The 18,458-nt window shown below is 45.3% G+C and overlaps 6 protein-coding genes across 6 annotated transcripts; 5 read left to right on the top strand and 1 right to left on the bottom strand.

Annotated features, from left to right (window-relative positions):
- Positions 1–725: 725 nt before the first annotated feature.
- Positions 726–2,083, top strand: SERLADRAFT_445752 (uncharacterized protein; the record flags this gene model as incomplete). The annotated part of the gene is made up of 8 exons (XM_007314199.1): positions 726–786; positions 844–969; positions 1,024–1,148; positions 1,203–1,280; positions 1,344–1,418; positions 1,471–1,632; positions 1,687–1,766; positions 1,816–2,083. 8 exons carry the CDS (start codon positions 726–728, stop codon positions 2,000–2,002), a joined length of 894 nt encoding a protein of 297 aa, XP_007314261.1.
- A 228-nt stretch (positions 2,084–2,311) lies between these two features.
- On the top strand, positions 2,312–3,872 carry SERLADRAFT_458481 (uncharacterized protein; the record flags this gene model as incomplete). The annotated part of the gene is made up of 8 exons (XM_007314200.1): positions 2,312–2,519; positions 2,624–2,658; positions 2,732–2,813; positions 2,872–2,951; positions 3,008–3,086; positions 3,147–3,284; positions 3,343–3,434; positions 3,497–3,872. 8 exons carry the CDS (start codon positions 2,443–2,445, stop codon positions 3,694–3,696), a joined length of 783 nt encoding a protein of 260 aa, XP_007314262.1.
- A 200-nt stretch (positions 3,873–4,072) lies between these two features.
- SERLADRAFT_433954 (uncharacterized protein) lies at positions 4,073–8,064 on the top strand (the record flags this gene model as incomplete). Its single annotated transcript, XM_007314201.1, has 21 exons — positions 4,073–4,196; positions 4,252–4,815; positions 4,889–5,050; positions 5,145–5,222; positions 5,278–5,491; positions 5,552–5,557; positions 5,612–5,721; positions 5,774–5,826; positions 5,880–5,914; positions 5,966–6,068; positions 6,137–6,376; positions 6,432–6,518; positions 6,577–6,662; positions 6,713–6,804; positions 6,865–6,893; positions 6,946–7,002; positions 7,053–7,079; positions 7,136–7,169; positions 7,220–7,320; positions 7,378–7,548; positions 7,597–8,064. 21 exons carry the CDS (start codon positions 4,073–4,075, stop codon positions 8,062–8,064), a joined length of 2,841 nt encoding a protein of 946 aa, XP_007314263.1.
- A 2,821-nt stretch (positions 8,065–10,885) lies between these two features.
- SERLADRAFT_458485 (uncharacterized protein) lies at positions 10,886–14,363 on the top strand (the record flags this gene model as incomplete). The annotated part of the gene is made up of 16 exons (XM_007314202.1): positions 10,886–10,986; positions 11,047–11,148; positions 11,205–11,344; positions 11,400–11,489; positions 11,549–11,757; positions 11,815–12,100; positions 12,161–12,277; positions 12,328–12,450; positions 12,512–12,609; positions 12,662–12,769; positions 12,825–12,951; positions 13,004–13,128; positions 13,184–13,400; positions 13,466–13,937; positions 14,050–14,210; positions 14,305–14,363. 14 exons carry the CDS (start codon positions 10,899–10,901, stop codon positions 13,484–13,486), a joined length of 1,851 nt encoding a protein of 616 aa, XP_007314264.1.
- On the top strand, positions 14,353–15,593 carry SERLADRAFT_445756 (uncharacterized protein; the record flags this gene model as incomplete). The annotated part of the gene is made up of 5 exons (XM_007314203.1): positions 14,353–14,550; positions 14,608–14,648; positions 14,702–14,793; positions 14,851–14,925; positions 14,972–15,593. The coding sequence occupies 5 exons, from the start codon at positions 14,377–14,379 to the stop codon at positions 15,514–15,516; spliced, it is 927 nt and encodes a 308-aa protein (XP_007314265.1).
- Positions 15,594–15,844: 251 nt separating this feature from the next.
- On the bottom strand, positions 15,845–17,800 carry SERLADRAFT_359735 (uncharacterized protein; the record flags this gene model as incomplete). The annotated part of the gene is made up of 7 exons (XM_007314204.1): positions 15,845–16,452; positions 16,499–16,573; positions 16,631–16,722; positions 16,776–16,816; positions 16,874–17,066; positions 17,214–17,596; positions 17,651–17,800. The coding sequence occupies 5 exons, from the start codon at positions 17,045–17,047 to the stop codon at positions 15,908–15,910; spliced, it is 927 nt and encodes a 308-aa protein (XP_007314266.1).
- Between the last annotated feature and the right edge of the window lie 658 nt (positions 17,801–18,458).

Consider the following 18,458-nt stretch of genomic DNA (forward strand, 5'->3'; position numbering starts at 1 on the left):
CTTGTCCATTTGGGCCAGCCCTCAGCCCAGGGAAAAAAAAATTCCAGACAGATTCCGATTGACCGAATAGCTTGACTGCTAGTTCTAAGAAGGCTTGGAACGTACACACATTTGTACACCTGATCCTCAGGCTCGCCGTGCTACATTTCGAGAGTCAGAGTTATTATGGAAGTGGCCTTTTGTGGGTAACTATTCGACAGTGTGGACCACAGTGCAACCGTTTGTTTACTTGCCAACTGTAAAGAAATGACTGGTACTTAGATCCACTGCTGGCGGTGACCATGGGTGGATAAACCTGGGAAACTCTAAAGCTTATATATGGCGTTGCAGCCGTTGCTAGAGCTGAATGGGTCTCAGGGAGGACTGGTCGCGGAAAGGTTGCGTGGCTTCCATGTGAGCTAGCACGTGTTCTTGTACCTGATCGGGAACCACTCACTGCAAAGGTAAGCGTGAGATCCATGGGTACCGTAAAATTTCCTGCTAAATCTTTCTTGTCTCCAGTGCCGCCATCATGGCACGGAAGTTTGCTTTTTGCCAATTGACGGCGTCTGTGGAAACTTATTGGAGTGTGATTGCTTGCGCGAAAAGACCGTGTGGTAGCCTTGGTCATCTTCACAGCTTTCCAGCATATTTAAGGTCGAGATGACTCGCTACAGCTTTTCATAACTTATCATCCAGTTTTCGTGGCTTTCGCTCTCACTTATACTAACCCAGATATCTGGAAAATGACCGTTTCTTTCCAAAATGGACGCGATTTGGATAACACATCCGACGCTGTTGACGATGGTAAGTCATGCTACTATATGTTCACATGTAGGGCGGAACTGACCGCTTGATATCAAGTCAACGTTTTGAAGGGCAAGATGTGGGATGAAGAGTCGGAATTCGATACATCCAAAGACAAGACCAAGTTCAGACAATATGAAGATGCTTGTGACCGCGTCAAAGCCTTCTACAAGGAACAACATGGTTCGTTATGCAGTAATGTTCTCGACCTGTAGTCGAGTCTTACTTTTACAACAGAAAAGCAAACCGTCGAGTTTAACTTGAAAGCTCGCGTGGATTTCAAAAGTCGAAAGCGCGCTCACATGGGTATTTGGGAGGCTATGGAGATGCTGAACAATCTTGTTGATGACTCTGATCCTGATGTGGGCGCCATTTTACTTGTGTTTCATCGTGTTTCATTAATTCCTGTGCTACAGACCAGTGTATCTCAAATCGAACACCTCCTTCAAACAGCTGAAGCTATCCGTAGGGACGGGAAACCCGAGTGGATGCAGGTAAAAATTTCCGCATATAATCAGGAACGTGCTTTTCATTAACCGGTCGTATTATAACTGTAGGTCACAGGTCTTATTCATGATCTTGGCAAGTTGCTCTATATGTTTGGATCGGAAGGCCAATGGGACGTAGTCGGTGTAAGCCTATTGATTTATTTGTGTTTTTCACTTCAACTCACACAATAATCAGGACACTTTCGTCGTTGGTTGCCAATTCTCTGAGAAGATTATCTACCCCGAAACGTTTGCTGCCAATCCCGACTCTAAGGATGCTGTCTTCTCAACTCGATATGGTATCTACAAGCCTTATTGTGGTCTGGATAACGTAATGTTATCTTGGGGTCACGACGAGGTGAGATGTTTCGTACATGTTATGGGTTATCGATGCTGAAACTGTATCAAATAGTATTTGTATCACGTGGTTAAGGACCAGAGCTCGCTTCCGGAAGAGGCTCTGGCCATGATTCGATACCACAGCTTCTACCCGTAAGTCTGTGTGTCGAGTGTGTTTGTTTTCACGCTTACAGTTGCATAGGTGGCATCGCGAGGACGCGTACACGTACCTCACAAACGAAAAGGACCAAAAAGCTCTGGAAGCTGTCCGTGCCTTCAACCCGTACGATCTTTACAGCAAGAATGACGAGCCATGCAATGCTGCGAAGTTGAGGCCATACTACGAGAGCTTGATTGCCAAGTTCTTCCCTCCCACGATTGACTGGTAATCTGGTCATTGCCTGATTCCTACACTAATTGTTTTACACCGCTACATTCTACACTACTACTACATCGCCTCCATCGCTATCTTAATAACCTAATTATTGCCATGTTTGCTACTATAGGTCCACTTGTCATGTCTCTCGCACGACTGTTTCGATATAGTTTTCTCGTTGTTGTATCGTACTTGTTTTTGCTTGCTATAGCTTCGTGTTATCTATATAATATATTACTATGAGTCTCTTTTAGTTTTTTGCTCAGTGATCATAGATAAGATAAGATCTAGCCTCATCCGAGTTTCCGCTCCGAGACTCCGCATCTCTGAAAATACTTTGTAGGTTCTACGAACGTTCGCAAGCAACACTGAACTGCTGGAACGCCGATTGTTGCCCTTCATCCCGTCCACGTACCACAGAGACCATTCTGAACATTTTAGCACCTGTAGATCATGGCCGCAATACCAGTAAGCACTTTGCCTTACCCGCCCGTCCACCAAGACAAGAAATTCGTTGTACTCTCCGATTGGTTGGTCCGCGTCGCTTAACAATCGGTATTCCCTTGTGCAACTGAAGTTGACTTTCTTGGTTTGTGATTTTGTTTGATCGTGCATGATCGTATGTCGTATATAGGGACGGGACCATCACGAACTACGATTCGAATGATTGTAAGTAGATTCATTTCAGGGCTATGGTGCAAGGGACGATTACTAGGCTTGGGATGTTGAACATTCATGATAGATATGACCGATAATCTGGGGTATGGCAAAGATAAGAGACGAGCTGGTAACAAGGATATCCTAGACGGAAGGATCACTTTCAGGTGCGCTAGTACGCTAATTTGGCTTCATAAACTCTCAGCGGTACACATTATATTACAGGGACGCATTTCGGGAGATGCTCGAAAGCGTCGTCGCCAACGGCCACACTATGGACGAATGTAAAGAGGTCTTGAAGAAGAGTTCGTTACATTCAAAACTATGATGGATAAGTATCTCACTTGAGGGCCCTCTGTAGACATCAAGCTCGATCCTGGCTTCAAGGACTTTTATAGATGGTGCAAGGCTAATGATATTCCTGTCATAATCGTATCCAGGTAAGATCGGTCTCATCGCTGTTATATTTTCACGATATCTAACAATACTGGGATATGCAGTGGTATGGAGCCGGTTATCCGTGCCGTACTCTCAAACCTCGTGGGAGAGGAGGACGCAAAGGAGATAGAGATCATATCCAATGATGTCGAAATTCACCCAGATGGAAAATGGGCGATCAAGTACCGACACCCTTCCAGGTGCGGATTTTAGTTCGCGTTTCGTATAGCATCGGAACTGAACATCGTCACCCATTAGTGGGTATGGCCACGACAAATCGCAGGCCATTCTCCCATACCGCGCGTTATCCAGCCCGCCAACACTCTTCTTCTTTGGTGATGGTGTTTCCGGTAAGAAATCTCGGAGGGATGCGCATTGCCGAGATTTTTTAACTGACACTCATGTGTGTCAGACATGTCTGCTGCGCGCCATGCCGATGTTCTCTTCGTGAAGGTAAAAGATAACGGAGAGAATGACCTGGTTTCGTACTGTAAGCAAGAGGGCATTAGGCACATCCTCTTCAGCGACTTCTCCAAGGCTTTGACTGTTGTGCAGTCGGTCGTTGAGGGGAAGAAGACGGCCGACGAGGTGTTAACCGTTGGCCAAGCTTGAGCCAAGCTGTATTCTTATTGAACGTGGTGCGAACACCTTTTGTATCCAGTAGAGTGTATAGATGAAGTATAGACGTCGGCCACGATTGTGTGCTTGTACTTCTGGGAACATTTGTTGCCTCGGCTATTTTACGCGCTTGTGAATCAGCGAAGCCAACTTTGGTTTCCCCGCATCACGTGCTGAGTGATTTTACGACACGCTCGCTATTCGGAGGCGCGCTTTGGCTTCCCGCACATGGCTAGCTCCGCCCGGGATACCCTCTTATAAACGGGCATTTGGTTTGTCAGAGCCCAAACGTCCTCAAAGGCGTTGTGTTCTACGTATTCCTTTTATGTTACACCTCTTGCGTGTATAACATCTCCAGGTATTTGGAGGAATGCAAAGATTAGATATATCTTCAAGAGCCTTCGTTCGCAAATGCAGGAGCTTAGGTCGCGTGCGTAGATATCATGACGAGTCATTTGGGTTTCGTCAGGCTCGCGAGTTTTCTCTCCCAGACTGTAAGTGCCTTTGCTGTTTCAGCTTGCAGCCCTCAGTTCATTGCTTTCACAATAGATTCACCTGCGCAGCTGCAGAATCGTACGGAGAATGCACCCCTGCTACGCTACGTAGACTCCTTGCGAACACATGGGCACCGTGCTGCCAGTATCGATCCACTGGACTTTCTCCAGCGAGAGCGGGTTGCTGCACTTGATCCGACACGCTACGGTCTCGTAGATGAAGAGAAGAAGTATAATGTAGACGGCATACTGTGGACTCAAGCCGTCGGTTCGGAAGCCGGACTGCCTGAAGAAGATACCTGGTGGACTCTCGGGGAAATCACAAGCCATCTTAACTCGGTGTACACTGGTCGCATTGCATATGAATATATGCATTCCCCGTCAAAGACGGAGCGCCTTTGGTTTTCCCATCTTCTTGAATCACGTCGTTCCCCTAGCGGAAATGAGGCTTTCCCGGATGTGAAGGCAAAGCAGAAGCGTATTCACAGCTTGTTGGCTCGAAGCGAAACTTTGGATAACTTTTTACAGCTTAAATTTCCGAACTTGAAACGTTATGGTCTCGAAGGTGGAGAGTCAATGTTGCCTGCTCTAGATGCACTGTTCTCCGCGTCGTCGAAAGGTATATGTTCTTAATGTATCTGTATGTTTTCCCATTGCTAATCAATGGACCTTACTGGTTTTGTGCCTTGCAGTCGGTATTCAACATATAATCCTTGCTATGCCACATCGCGGCCGACTAAATCTATTGACGGAGCTACTTGAATACTCACCGACTGCACTGTTCCACAAGATCAAGGGGGGCGCTGAAATCCCTGAAGAGCTAGGAGCTGAGGGTGATGTTATCAGCCATTTGGGTACGTGTTTAGTGTATGCGTCGTTGCGCTGGCTAGCTCAGTGCCGTAAATATCGAGAGCATGATATCGTATATTGACCTTTTGTTTGTACTAGTCGCGTTCCCTACGTTAAACTATGATGGTGCACAAAACCCTATCAAGGTCTCACTGCAGCCTAATCCCTCACACTTGGGTATGATTCAGATATTGTATTCCGAGTGTAACTTTTGACCTTTCAATGACCTCAGAGGCTGTCAACCCGGTGGCGCTTGGCAAGGCACGCGCAAAGCAATACACCCTCTTGAAAACCTCTCCAAAAGATTGCAAGCTCGGCGACAAAGTGATGTGTGTGCAATTACACGGCGATGCAAGCTTTACAGGTCAAGGCGTGATTATGGAGACGCTAGGTTTGAGTAATCTACCACATTTCACGAGTGGTGGAAGCGTGCACATTGTTGTCAAGTGAGTCAATTTGTTCCTGAAGATTACCATTTGCTAACTATTATTATATCGCCTTTCTAGCAACAAGTAAGTGTTTTCAAGTACTTGTTTTCAAATAATAGCCACTTATTGTGCTGTTAGCATTGGGTATACGACACCGGCTTCCAGTGCTCGTTCTTCGATGTACTGTTCGGATATTGCAAAGATGATCAATGCTCCTGTTCTTCATGTCAATGGAGATCATCCTGAAGGTAGAGTTACAGTGCTGGTATGGAATACCCTGGAGTCTTGATATCAATCTAGATGTTATCCGTGCCGTGGAAACTGCTTTCAAGTATCGGAATTACTTCCGCAAGGTAACAGCTCACGTTCCTCTCGCAAGCACACTTTTATGACAAATGTATTGCAGGATATTGTTGTTGACCTTATTGTATACCGTCGATGGTTTGTATTATTATTTGTATTTCGTGTTTTCGCGGCTCATTCTGCTATCAGGGGACATAACGAACTCGATGAGCCAGCGTTCACACAACCATTGATGTATCAAAAGATTCGTTCAAGGCGGTCTATTCCACAACTATATGAAGATAAATTAATTGTATGTTTTTTCTTCTTCTTTTGTCTGGTTAATGCAGTGATATGAACAGGCATTCTCTTCTTTGATAGAAAGAGGGCGTGGTTGCACAAGAAGAAGCATATAGCATACGGGCTAATTATAAATCTCATCTTGAAGAGCAACTCGGCCAAATTTCTTCATACAAACCATCTGCATCGATGCTTAGTAACCAATGGAAGGGAATGGTGTGGCCTGCGAGCAATGAGGCTATCCGGGACCCAGATACAGGTTTGGAGAAGGACATATTGATCAAGGTCGGAAAAGCTAGTGTCGCGACCCCTAATGGGTTTGTAAGTACCATGCTTTGATGCAGAAGCTGGGGGCTCAATCGCAGCTCATCAACAGGAAATACATCCGCGCTTGCAAAGACATGTGAAGCACCGCTTTCAAAGCATAGAATCTGGCAAAGGCCTGGATTGGGCAACTGCCGAGGTATATTTCTCATTTTGCCGTTTTTTATAAAGTGTAGCGAGAGCTAAATAGATCTCAGGCCATGGCGTTCGGATCGCTGATGCTCGAAGGCTGTGACGTTCGGATATCTGGACAGGATGTGGGGAGAGGAACTTTCAGCCATAGGTAGGCTCGCATTATGTGGATTTCTGAGATTGGCTCAATGGATAATCTAGACATGCTATGTTAGTTGATCAGAAAACTGAGGGAGTCATTGTGCCTTTGAATTCGGAGCTCGAGTCAGATGGAAAGCTCGAGCTAGCAAACAGTGCGTTTCCCTAACCTTTTTCTCACTTTCCCGAAAACACAATTTGATGCGGTCACCCAGGTTCTTTGAGCGAAATGGCTGTTCTCGGTGTAAGATATTTCCAGCTTTGTTATTTCCAAACAAAATCTGACTGACGCCTAGTTTGAGTACGGTGCAAGCTGGGAAAGGCCCAACGTGTTAGCTATTTGGGAAGCACAGGTAGGGCTGACATGTAGTGAATCTATTTTGGACTGACGTTTGCAATATAGTTTGGAGACTTTTTCAATGGTGCTCAGGTAGGTTACGACTAACACCATTATCACTTGAGAGAAAGTTGACCGTTGATGTAAAGGTTATCATTGATACATTCATTGCTTCTGCCGAGAGTACGTTCTTCTTTTCGACTTACCTTACAATGACCAACATCTTTACATAGCCAAGTGGCTGAAACAAAGCGGCATCGTGTTGCTACTTCCTCACGGACTAGATGGTGCAGGGCCCGAACACTCTTCATCTCGTATAGAGCGCATGCTCCAGGTTGGTCATTACTTATTTCGTATTTATGGGAGGACGCACGTTGAAAACTTGATGCAGCTGTCAAACGATCGATATACGCATAACAAAGATGAACCTGCTAACGTCAACATGCATGTGGCATTCCCAACTACACCTGCTCAGTATTTCCATTTGTTGAGACGCCAGATCAAACGAAACTTCAGGAAACCATTGATAGTAGCAGCTCCTAAGACCTTGCTTCGTCTTCCGGTAAGTGTATACACAAGTCGCTGCTGCAAAATTGCTCAACTTGTACAGGCTGCGGCGTCTCCGTTGAGTGATTTGGAATCTGGTTCCCGTTTCTGTCCTGTTCTTGCCGATCCTCTTGCAGACGAGAAACAAGTAAAGAGAGTTGTCTTGTTATCAGGAAAGATATACTATGACCTTGTTAAAGAACGCGAAGTTCAGGAACATGTTGACGATGTTGCATTCGTCCGCATCGAAGAATTGTCTCCCTTCCCATTCGCTGAACTTGGACATGTGCTAGGGCGCTATACCAACGCGAGGGAGGTCATGTGGTTACAAGAAGAGCCTCGCAATCAAGGACCATACACGCACGTATTTGGCAGGATTCAGGAGGTGTTGAGAGAGTTAGGACACGAGGAGAGTGCCAGTGCCTTGGTATATAAAGGGCGAAAGGAAGGTCCAATGCCTGCTCCGGGGATAGCGAAGATATATACTACACAGCAGAAGGACGTGATAAACGCAGCATTCCAAGGATTGTAAATTTTGTAAGTAGTAACGAGAGGGACTAATTAGAGAGATGTAGACATTTTATTGAAGTCGGAATAAATAGGTCTGATGTCTCCAAAATCTGTATACAGATCATAACAAGACACGCGACGGGAAGTTTCTCTGGTAAATGGCCCTTAAACATATCATACAATCTCTAGATGGTTGTTTGTTTCAGAGGCTGTTGCCAAACAAACACCTGTGTGAAACGCGTGATCGTCACGAAGCGCGTTAGTCACAATTAGGTCACACTTTCGCGACATTCCCCTCCACGACTTGGTCCAAGTAGTAGGAATCAGTCTTTCTTCCAGTTGTAGCTTCTGGACATACAAAGGAAGAGCTTTCAAGATGCCTCTTATTCGTATCGAGCTCTGTGATTTTAAATCATATCGGTATGTAAAACCCTTCACACAGTGTAACTTGTACTCAATATGATGGCAGAGGCCATCAGGTCATTGGGCCTTTCATGAATTTCACCTCTGTGATAGGTCCAAATGGTGCTGGGAAGTCGAATCTTATGGATGCCATCTCTTTGTCTTGGGTGTGAAAAGTGCACAACTTCGGAGTAGTCAACTGAAGGATCTTGTCTATCGGGGTAGACGTCTCGCCAGGAATGGCGTGGAAGGTGCGTCTGATGCTACGCAGGACGATGACGAAGAAGAGGGGGAAGGCGAAGGGTCAGCCAGGAAGGCATGGGTATTGGCTGTGTATGAGGACGAAAAGAAAAAGGAGTGGTTGTTTCAACGAACGTATGTCATCGGTCGTTCCTACCGGGTTACAATCACGGTCTTATTTTTCACTTAGGATATCCACAACAGGTGCATCCGAGTACAAGCTCAACAACAGGGTTGTCACGTATTCCGCATACAACGCAGCACTCATATCACACAATATCCTCGTAAAAGCTAAGAACTTTCTCGTCTTCCAGGGAGACGTAGAAGCGGTCGCATCTCAATCTCCTCGTGAATTGTCTCGCCTCATCGAACAGATTAGTGGCTCTTTGGAGCTTGCTGCAGAATACGAGCAAGCTAGAGAAGCACAGGAGAGAGCTACAGAAAATGCCACATTCAACTTCACGAAAAGACGGGGTATTGCTGGGGAAATAAAGCAGTACAAGGAACAAAAGGGAGAAGCTGAGAGATTTGAAGCGTTATGTCAAGAAAAGGTTGGCAAATGCCCCTTGTTGTTGATCTTTTTTACCTTGTGGCTCTTGCTAAGCTCGAGTTGTGACTCACTACTTTGTTTCAGGACGACCTGATCCTTCGCCGCATTCTTCACAAACTTTTTCACATCGAAAAAGACATTGAGAATAACGTTCGTGAAATCAGGGATCAAAACAGAGCTTTAGTTGGATTACGTGAAGACCAACGTGTTCATGATAAGGCATTGGAGGACGCTCGCGCTGAACAGGCCAGGGCTCGTACTAACGTCATCCAAAAGGAAAAGAGAATAAAGAAAGCTGAAAAGTCACTCGAAGGCAAGGTATAACATAGATCCACTTCTACTGTCTTCAATATATTGACTATATTGCTTCAAGCAACCTGATCTAGCGGCTACTGAGGCTCAGATGAAGCATTCTACAAGAAAAATTCAAAACGCACAAAATACCGACGAACAACTAACGAAAGACGCTGAGCGCCAGAGGGAAAAGCTGACTGGACTACAAAAGGACTTACAGGACGTGAGAAAGGCGGCTGATGCGGCTCAAGGTCAGACCCAATCGACTTAAGAGCGACTTCAGACGACTTTGATCTCATTTTCTCTTTAGAGGCTCAGAGAAGGCAATCGCAACACAATACGTCGCTGAGTGAAGAAAGTCTTCAGGAGTATCGTTCACTGTGTGTATATTCCCAGGTATATTGCTAGAGTATCAGTGTTGACATAACTCTTTTCAACAGTAAAGCGTCAGCGAGTATCCTGGCTGTCGACGAACGGCAGTCTCTAGAAACCCTATCACGAGATGAGAAAACTGCAAGTCGCAATTTGACTCAGATTAAAGATAGGCACGAGCAAATGGATCAAAAGAAAGTCAAGTTAATCGAAGAAATTAGGGCGCAAGGAGAGAGGAAGGAAGAGGTTAGTAATCTTCATTGTAGTTGTACTACGTTATCTAGCCAGTAGATAGACGTCAACTAACGCCTCCGGCCATAGTTAGAGCAGAAGACAGTAACGCTACAAGCGGATATGGATAGAGCGAAACAAGAGTACGATAACCAACTATCAGAGCGTACTAGAATAGCGTAGGTTTTTTCAGGTTCTTCAGATTTCACTATGTGTTTAATTTGTATCTTTGAAATAGGCGACTCGAAACGGAAACGAACGAAAAGCTAGCCGAAGTATATCAGAAGCTCTTACAGGCAGGAGTTGATAAGACAGAGTCTGAAAAGGAAGTAAAGTTAAAGGAAACACTTGCCAGTTTGCAACGTATATTCCCAGGTGAGAATACCAGCCAACTTCAAACGACAAGCCTAATTGAGACTTGCTAGGTGTTCGTGGAAGAGTTGTCGACTTGTGCAAACCTACACAGAGGAAGTACGAGACTGCTGTCTCTGTCATCCTTGGACGTAACATCGATGCTGTGGTGGTGGACGAGGAAAAAACTGCCATCGACTGTATCGAGGTATTCAAAATCAGACTTGAGACTAGCTGAACTCTGTACGCTCACACTACACCGACAGTATATGCGCAACCAACGGGCTGGACAGGCGACTTTTATTCCGCTGGACACCATTCAAGTAAAGCCAATAAACGACAAATTCCGCTCTTTTGCGAAAGGTGCACGCTTGGCTGTTGATGTCATTCAATACGAGCCAGTGGTTGAACGGGCGATGCATCATGCCTGTGGAGATGCACTTGTATGTGATTCTATGGAGGTAGCAAGATATGTATGTTATGATAAGGGCCAGGAAGTGAAAGGTACGTATATCTTTTGTGTGTTGCAGATGTCCTCTGAAGTCCATGGTTATGGATGGCTAGCTGTCACCCTCGAAGGGACGATAATTCATAAAAGTGGGTTGATAACTGGTGGTCGGAGTACTCACGGCGGAGGGAAAAAGTGGGATGAAAAGGATGTCAAAGGTGAATTATATCGAGGACAATTTAGTCTTCAGTCCTGAAACTGATAAGCTGCGTAGGGCTATATCGCGTACGCGATGCTTTGACTGCACAATTGCAAGAACTCAGTAGGTCGAAACCACGTGGAAAGGCCGATGAAAACCTGATCGCTGAAGTCACACGCTTGGAGTCTGTCATTGCTGTGGTTAAAGACGATCTGGTACTATATTTATGGACAGCTAAGACATCTATTACGGTACTGATCTTCCTCGTAGAGCGCGTGCAAACTTCGCCTGAATGGAGCCAAAGATGAACTCAAACATCTGGAAAGGGAGTTGAGGAAGCTTGCCCCTGAACTCAGGAGGGTCTGCCTCTTTTGTCGTTTTTGGCATGTATCATTCGCTGATTATCCTGCATCCTCCAGGCGCAAACAACACATAATTCTCTCAAAGAGAAAGTCGACAGCCTGGCGGCCGTAATCAACGAAGCCGAAGATGGCGTCTTCGCCTCTTTCTGCAACAATATCGGGGTATCTAATATCCGAGAGTACGAAGAGCAACAGCTTAAAGTTGCTGAAGAAGAAAGCCTAGCTAGGGTTCGGTATGATCAACAGATCATGCGGTTGACCCATCAGTGAGTCATGCTGGGTTGTGTTCCTTTCCATTCAAACTAATCTTATCAACAACGAAGGTCTCAATTCGAGGAAGAGCAGTACAAGAACATACGGGAACGTCTGTCTACTCTCCAAAATATGGTCCAAGCTGAACAAGCGAAAATGACCGAGCTTGAAAATAAGAAGCGCGACATTGAACGAGAAATCGCAGAAGCGCAGGAAACCCTTTCTGAGCTACGCGATGAGTTAAATGGCCTCAACGAGACTCTTGAACAAAAGAATAAAAGCGTTGAACATGTGAAACGTGCTCATGCGAAAGCGTCGAAAGTTCTTGACCAAGCATTGAAAGAAATAGGGACGAAGGTACGGTCCATGTCGTCTACTGATGTGGGAGTGCATAAATTTATCTTACGGCTTTTTCAGAATGACGAGATCGAAAAGCTGGCTCTAGAACGCTCATCGACGTACAGGAAATGTCGTCTTGAAGATATCAAAGTTCCTCTTCGGGATGGTAATCTTAGAAACGTGCCTATGGAAGAGGTAGGTGGATTTTCCAAGGCGCAATGATTCATGCTAAATCGCATTCATAGAATCTGCGAGAAGAAGTTGCAATGGATGTTGACGAAGACGAAGACGGCACTCAACGTCCTAGGCAGGTCCAGAACTATGGTATAGAGGTCGACTTCGACATACTGGATGACGACGAACGCTCAGTAAGTGTTATGATCTCTCTAAAAAGTCTACGACACTACAGTTATTGCACTACTGCTACAGAATAACTCTCCCGAAACCATTGCCGAGTTCGACTCTTCGATAGCCAAGCTCAATGCAGACATAGAACGGATGGCGCCCAATTTGAAAGCCATGGAGCGGTGAGTGTACTTCAAGCTTGGAGAACTCATTAGTGGTGTTTATCGGTGACAGGTTGGATGATGTCGAGGCGAAGTTAGTGCAAACAGAGAGGGAAGCCGACAAGGCTAGAAAAGATTCAAAAACTGCTCGTGACCAATTCAGCGAAGTTAAACGACGACGGTGAGATCAAGCAAGTATATATATATATAAATATCCTCTCTGACAACAATTCAAGGTGTGAACTCTTTAACAAAGCTTACAATCATATTTCAGACCGTATCGATCAAGTTTATAAGGATTTAACTAAAGGAAAGGCATCTCCGATGGGCGGCGTTGCTTATCTCAGTTTAGAGGACAGTGAGGTTAGTGTTGTAAGGTCTCTCGAGAATACAGGAGTGTTTACACAGACTGTAGGAACCATATAACGCCGGTATCAAGTACCATGCCATGCCTCCTATGAAACGGTTCCGAGATATGGAGCAGCTTTCTGGAGGAGAAAAAACAGTAGCTGCTCTAGCTCTTCTATTTGCCATACACAGGCAAGTTTGACATGTTGTCATAGTAGATACTATCTCACTTATCGATTCATTCAAGCTACCAACCTGCCCCCTTTTTCGTCCTGGACGAGGTAGACGCTGCTTTGGACAACACTAACGTGGCCAAGGTAGCAAATTATATCCGCACGCAAGCCTCCACTTCTTTCCAGTTCGTTGTTATCAGTCTGAAGGGCTCCTTATACGAGCGTGGTCACGCCTTAGTGGGTATTTACCGCGACCAGGATGTCAACAGCTCACGGACATTAACCCTTGACGTAAGTGGATCCTTGATTTTTTTACAAGCCACTACCTGATTGCGAATGACCTCTGGTAATATCAGCTCACACAATATGCTGGATAAACGACTCTTGTCGTGATGCTTTCGTGTTTGTCGCTGCTTGTCGCCCCTATGTTTCTTTAGCACTAGTGTAATCTTATATTGGTCTGTATAATCTTGCTGTAGCTACCCGAACCCTTACCTTTCAGTACAATGTATGTTATGATACCACGACCGTGACATATATAGTCACGGTAGGTTGGCATGAAGCATTCAACCTGAACTCTAACGTTCTACTACATAGCAGCATATTTACACCAACTGTCTATGGCTCCTCCTACGCTGGTCTAACTTGCTAGGAAGAGCAAGTTAGTTGGATTTTTCCATTCGGATACATTGTTTCAACCTCATCTGCATCGACATTTCGTACATTTTGAAGCATTGATCTGCTCACGGGATACTTTCTCAACTTGTGAAGGTGAGCTATTTCCAGTTCATGCAAGGCATGTAGATGGTCGGGAAGCCTGAGTGGAATGTGGGTGAGAGCTATCATATTTTGAGAACACTGCATCAAGCATCAAGGAAGTGTTCTGCGCAGTTACAGTGGCGTGCGTGATCAGAGAAATGTATTGACTGTGCTATCTCAGTGCGGCTCGGTATATCGGCCACCGACAGGACCGTCTCAGTCAGACTACCAGAAATATTATAATCACATTCATGGATCACAGGGCATCTGATCGTAAGTAACAACACTTGTAGGACAACACAAATGGAGAACATGTATTGGCAAAGAGCGGGTCATGATGCAGTAAGTCACATCTGTCGTACTATCCCAAATACTGGATCTGGTTGATTGATGAACCGCATTTCGTTCCGTTTTGCTCGCATCATGGTCCTACTAGTAGTATAAAAGCCAGCATTCTCAGGTTATCAATTGACCTGTTTCCTACCCCAGATAAGTTTCAGCTTCAGGAATGTCTGAACTAGACACACAGCCAGCAAAAAATCCTCCGGCCCCTCTGCCTCTTGACGAACGTCTATACGTTCTCAAGCCCGAGACTTCAGCCTTCTTTAAATCACACACTGGGATTCACGATGACGATGCTCTGAAGAGTCATATCCTAGCCGTCCAAGCAAAGGCATACAAAGTTGGTTGTCTGATTTGTCTGCCTATATGTAAAATGTTGATTCCGTTGATCATTCAGATATTTCCCTATCCATGCATTCGTTTTCTAGGGTTCACCGAGTACGTTCATATTCTCTATCTATCACACGTTTCCTTTTCAACGGGATCTTTAGGACGACTATATATAATCTGCCTGCTTATCAGCATGTCTTGAAACTAGGCCAAGAACGCAAGGGCGCGATCTTGCTCGATATTGGGTGCTGCTGTAAGTATTTTCGTATCTTCTATCATTCTTATACTATGGCACTGACAACATCATAAGTCGGTGGTGACGTAAGAAAAGCCGTTGCAGATGGCTTCCCGGTTCAGAATGTGATAGCTTCTGATCTTCACGCGGGTAAGAAGTCAAGATGATTTTGTAATCTTAATCTTGTCACTTGAAGAATTCTGGGACCTGGGCCATGAGCTATTCAAGTCGACCCCAGAGACGTTCCCAGCGTCATTCATATCTGGTGATGCCTTTGATGTGTCTTACCTCGAAGCTGTGCCTCCGATCTACGATGCTGTAGAAACTACAGTTCCCAAGTTGAACACTGTGACCACATTGAACGCTCTTCGAGGGCACATATCCGCCCTGCACGCTGCTGCGTTCTTCCATCTGTTCAGTGAAGAGCAGCAGCTCACATTGGCAAGATCCCTCGCGTCCCTTCTCTCCCCTCTGCCAGGCTCCGTCGTATTTGGCCAACACGTTGGCAAGAAGGAAAAGGGACTGGTAAAGGGGTTTGGCCATACTATATTCTGTCACTGCCCCGAGACATGGGCTGCTATGTGGGACGGTGTGGTATTTGAGAAGGGCACGGTTCGCGTTGATGTCAAGCTGCAAGAAATACAGTCTTTCATAGAATTGAGTCCGAAGGTAGTGGAACGGATATCTGCTGAACAGGATACAGGTGCGATATTGCTCATATGGTCGGTGACTCGTCTTTGAAGTCGGCCTTGGTACTCGTTGTAATAATACTATGTCGAATCTCTATATCGAAGTGTTGCCTAGTGAACAACAAATTACAATCTCATGCATTTTCGCGGAGTTGCAAGTTTTTCATTCATTCCATTGTTATCTCTGTTGGCACCGAATCCACGGTCAGTGGTTATAATGGCTCACATCGATCTATTGGGGGTATTCGAAGCCCTGCATTGGATAGCGTAGTTAATATGTGCGCAACTTGGGGGGTCACTATTTCTGCCTTTTGGCGATCATTGACACAGTTAGCTAGCAAGACGTGGTTTCAGTTTTATCGACGTAAAACATAAATACTCTAGGCAAGACTTCAAAATAGAGATTTGAGATAGTATTATTACAACGAGTACCAAGGCCAACTTCAAAGGCGAGTCACCGACCATACAAGCCACATCATAGCTTTAGCCTCTTCAGCAGGTATATTTCCCGTTACCTTCGGACTCAATTCCATGGAAGGCCGCTTTTCCTGTAGCTTGACATCCACGCGCACTGTCCCCTTCGCAAATACTACACCGTCCCACATAGCAGCCCACGTCTCGGGACAGTGACAGAATAGAGTATGGCCAAACATCTCTATCAGTCCCTTTTCCTTCTTGCCGATGTGATAGCCAAATATGACTGAGCCTGGAAGAGGGGAGAGAAGGGGGGCGAGGGATCTTCCCACTGCGAGCTGCTGCTCTTCACTGAACAAATGGAAGAACGCAGCAGCATGCAGGGCGGATATGTGCCCTCGAAGAGCGTTCAATGTGGTCACAGTGTTCAACTTGGGAACTGTAGTTTCTACAGCATCGTAGATCGGAGGCACAGCTTCGAGGTAAGACACATCAAAGGCATCACCAGATATGAATGACGCTGGGAACGTCTCTGGGGTCGACTTGAATAGCTCATGGCCCAGGTCCCAGAATTCTTCAAGTGACAAGATTAAGATTACAAAATCATCTTGACTTCTTACCCGCGTGAAGATCAGAAGCTATCACATTCTGAACCGGGAAGCCATCTGCAACGGCTTTTCTTACGTCACCACCGACTTATGATGTTGTCAGTGCCATAGTATAAGAATGATAGAAGATACGAAAATACTTACAGCAGCACCCAATATCGAGCAAGATCGCGCCCTTGCGTTCTTGGCCTAGTTTCAAGACATGCTGATAAGCAGGCAGATTATATATAGTCGTCCTAAAGATCCCGTTGAAAAGGAAACGTGTGATAGATAGAGAATATGAACGTACTCGGTGAACCCTAGAAAACGAATGCATGGATAGGGAAATATCTGAATGATCAACGGAATCAACATTTTACATATAGGCAGACAAATCAGACAACCAACTTTGTACGCCTTTGCTTGGACGTCCAGGATGTGACTCTTCAGAGCATCGTCATCGTGAATCCCAGTGTGTGATTTAAAGAAGGCTGAAGCCTCGGGCTTGAGAACGTATAGACGTTCGTCAAGAGGCAGAGGGGTTGGAGGATTTTTTGCTGGCTGTGTGTCTAGTTCAGACATTCCTGAAGCTGAAATTCATCTGGGGTAGGAAACAGGTCAATTGATAACCTGAGAATGTTGGCTTTTATACTACTAGTAGGACCATGATGCGAGCAAAACGGAACGAAACGCGGTTCATCAATCAACCAGATCCAGTATTTGGGATAGTACGACAGATGTGACTTACTGCATCATGACCCGCTCTTTGCCAATACATATTCTCCATTTGTATTGTCCTACAAGTGTTTTCAATTACGATCAGATGCCCTGTGATCCATGAATGTGATTATAATATTTCTGGTTAGTCTGACTAGGATGGTCCTGTCAGTGGCCGATATACTAACGAGCCACGCAGACTAGCACTGAGATAAGGACGACACATTCAATCGATACCTTTCTCTAATCGCGCGCGCCAACTTGTAACTGCGCAGAACGCTTTTTTGGTGCGATGCTTTTAAAATATGGTAGCTCTCATCCACATTCCACTCAGGCTTCTTGACCATCCACCTATCTCACATAAACTGCAAGTTGAAAAGTATCCCGCGAGCAGATCAACGCTTCAAAACGTATCTGGAAAGTTTGATTTGGATGAACTTGAAACAATGAATCGAAACGGAAACGTACAGATAACAAGCTCTTACTAGGAGGACGTTAAAGTTAGATCAGCGTAGGAAGAGCCATATACCCAGTGACTATGAATATGCTATGTACTGGAACGCTCAAGTTTAAGCGACGGGCAAGAGAGTAACTGGCAGGGCCGAAAGGCAGCCACGACGGACCTGGTGTTACCAAATCTGGCCATGCTTGGGCACCGACCGAAACGCCTCCACACAGAAAGTCAACTTTTGTCACACGTTGATGAAAAAGTCCGAAGGTAGTTAAGATGTTTAATTGTAGGTGTTCTGCCACTTTTCCCAAAATTTGTCCGGATGGTTCATCAAGGTTCCATAGGAATTATCAGGGGTCCTCGCAGACTCCAACCACTCGGCGGGGTGTTCTCCTACATCCTAGTGTAGCCACATTCGATTACATAATAAATAGTTTTCCGAAGTTTTATCGAAATTTTAGTGTTGAGGATAACACCCCAAGCCGACTGGCAAACTTTGCTGTGGCTGAATATTTAAGTCTATTTGTTCACCCTGTAAGAAACGGTGCTCCTGCCAAAAGAAGACCGGCCATACGGAGCAACATAAAAGTAACCGACACCAAAATTGGTAAGTAAGTTTGAACATGCAGAGTCAACGTGTAGGGGGAAGAGACAGTTAGAATGGCACACTTTTCAAATCCTTTAGACAGCTCAAATGGTCTCCTCGGAGGGTATCAACAACATCTTGTACATTTTAAAACAAAATAATGCTACTTTGTCATCACTTCTCTATGAAATCCTTAACAGTCAACCTCTTACTCATTGCGGCACCCAAGAAATAATTGT

Source organism: Serpula lacrymans, assembly GCF_000218685.1.
Source record: "Serpula lacrymans var. lacrymans S7.9 unplaced genomic scaffold SERLAscaffold_2, whole genome shotgun sequence".
Classification (NCBI taxonomy): domain Eukaryota; kingdom Fungi; phylum Basidiomycota; class Agaricomycetes; order Boletales; family Serpulaceae; genus Serpula; species Serpula lacrymans.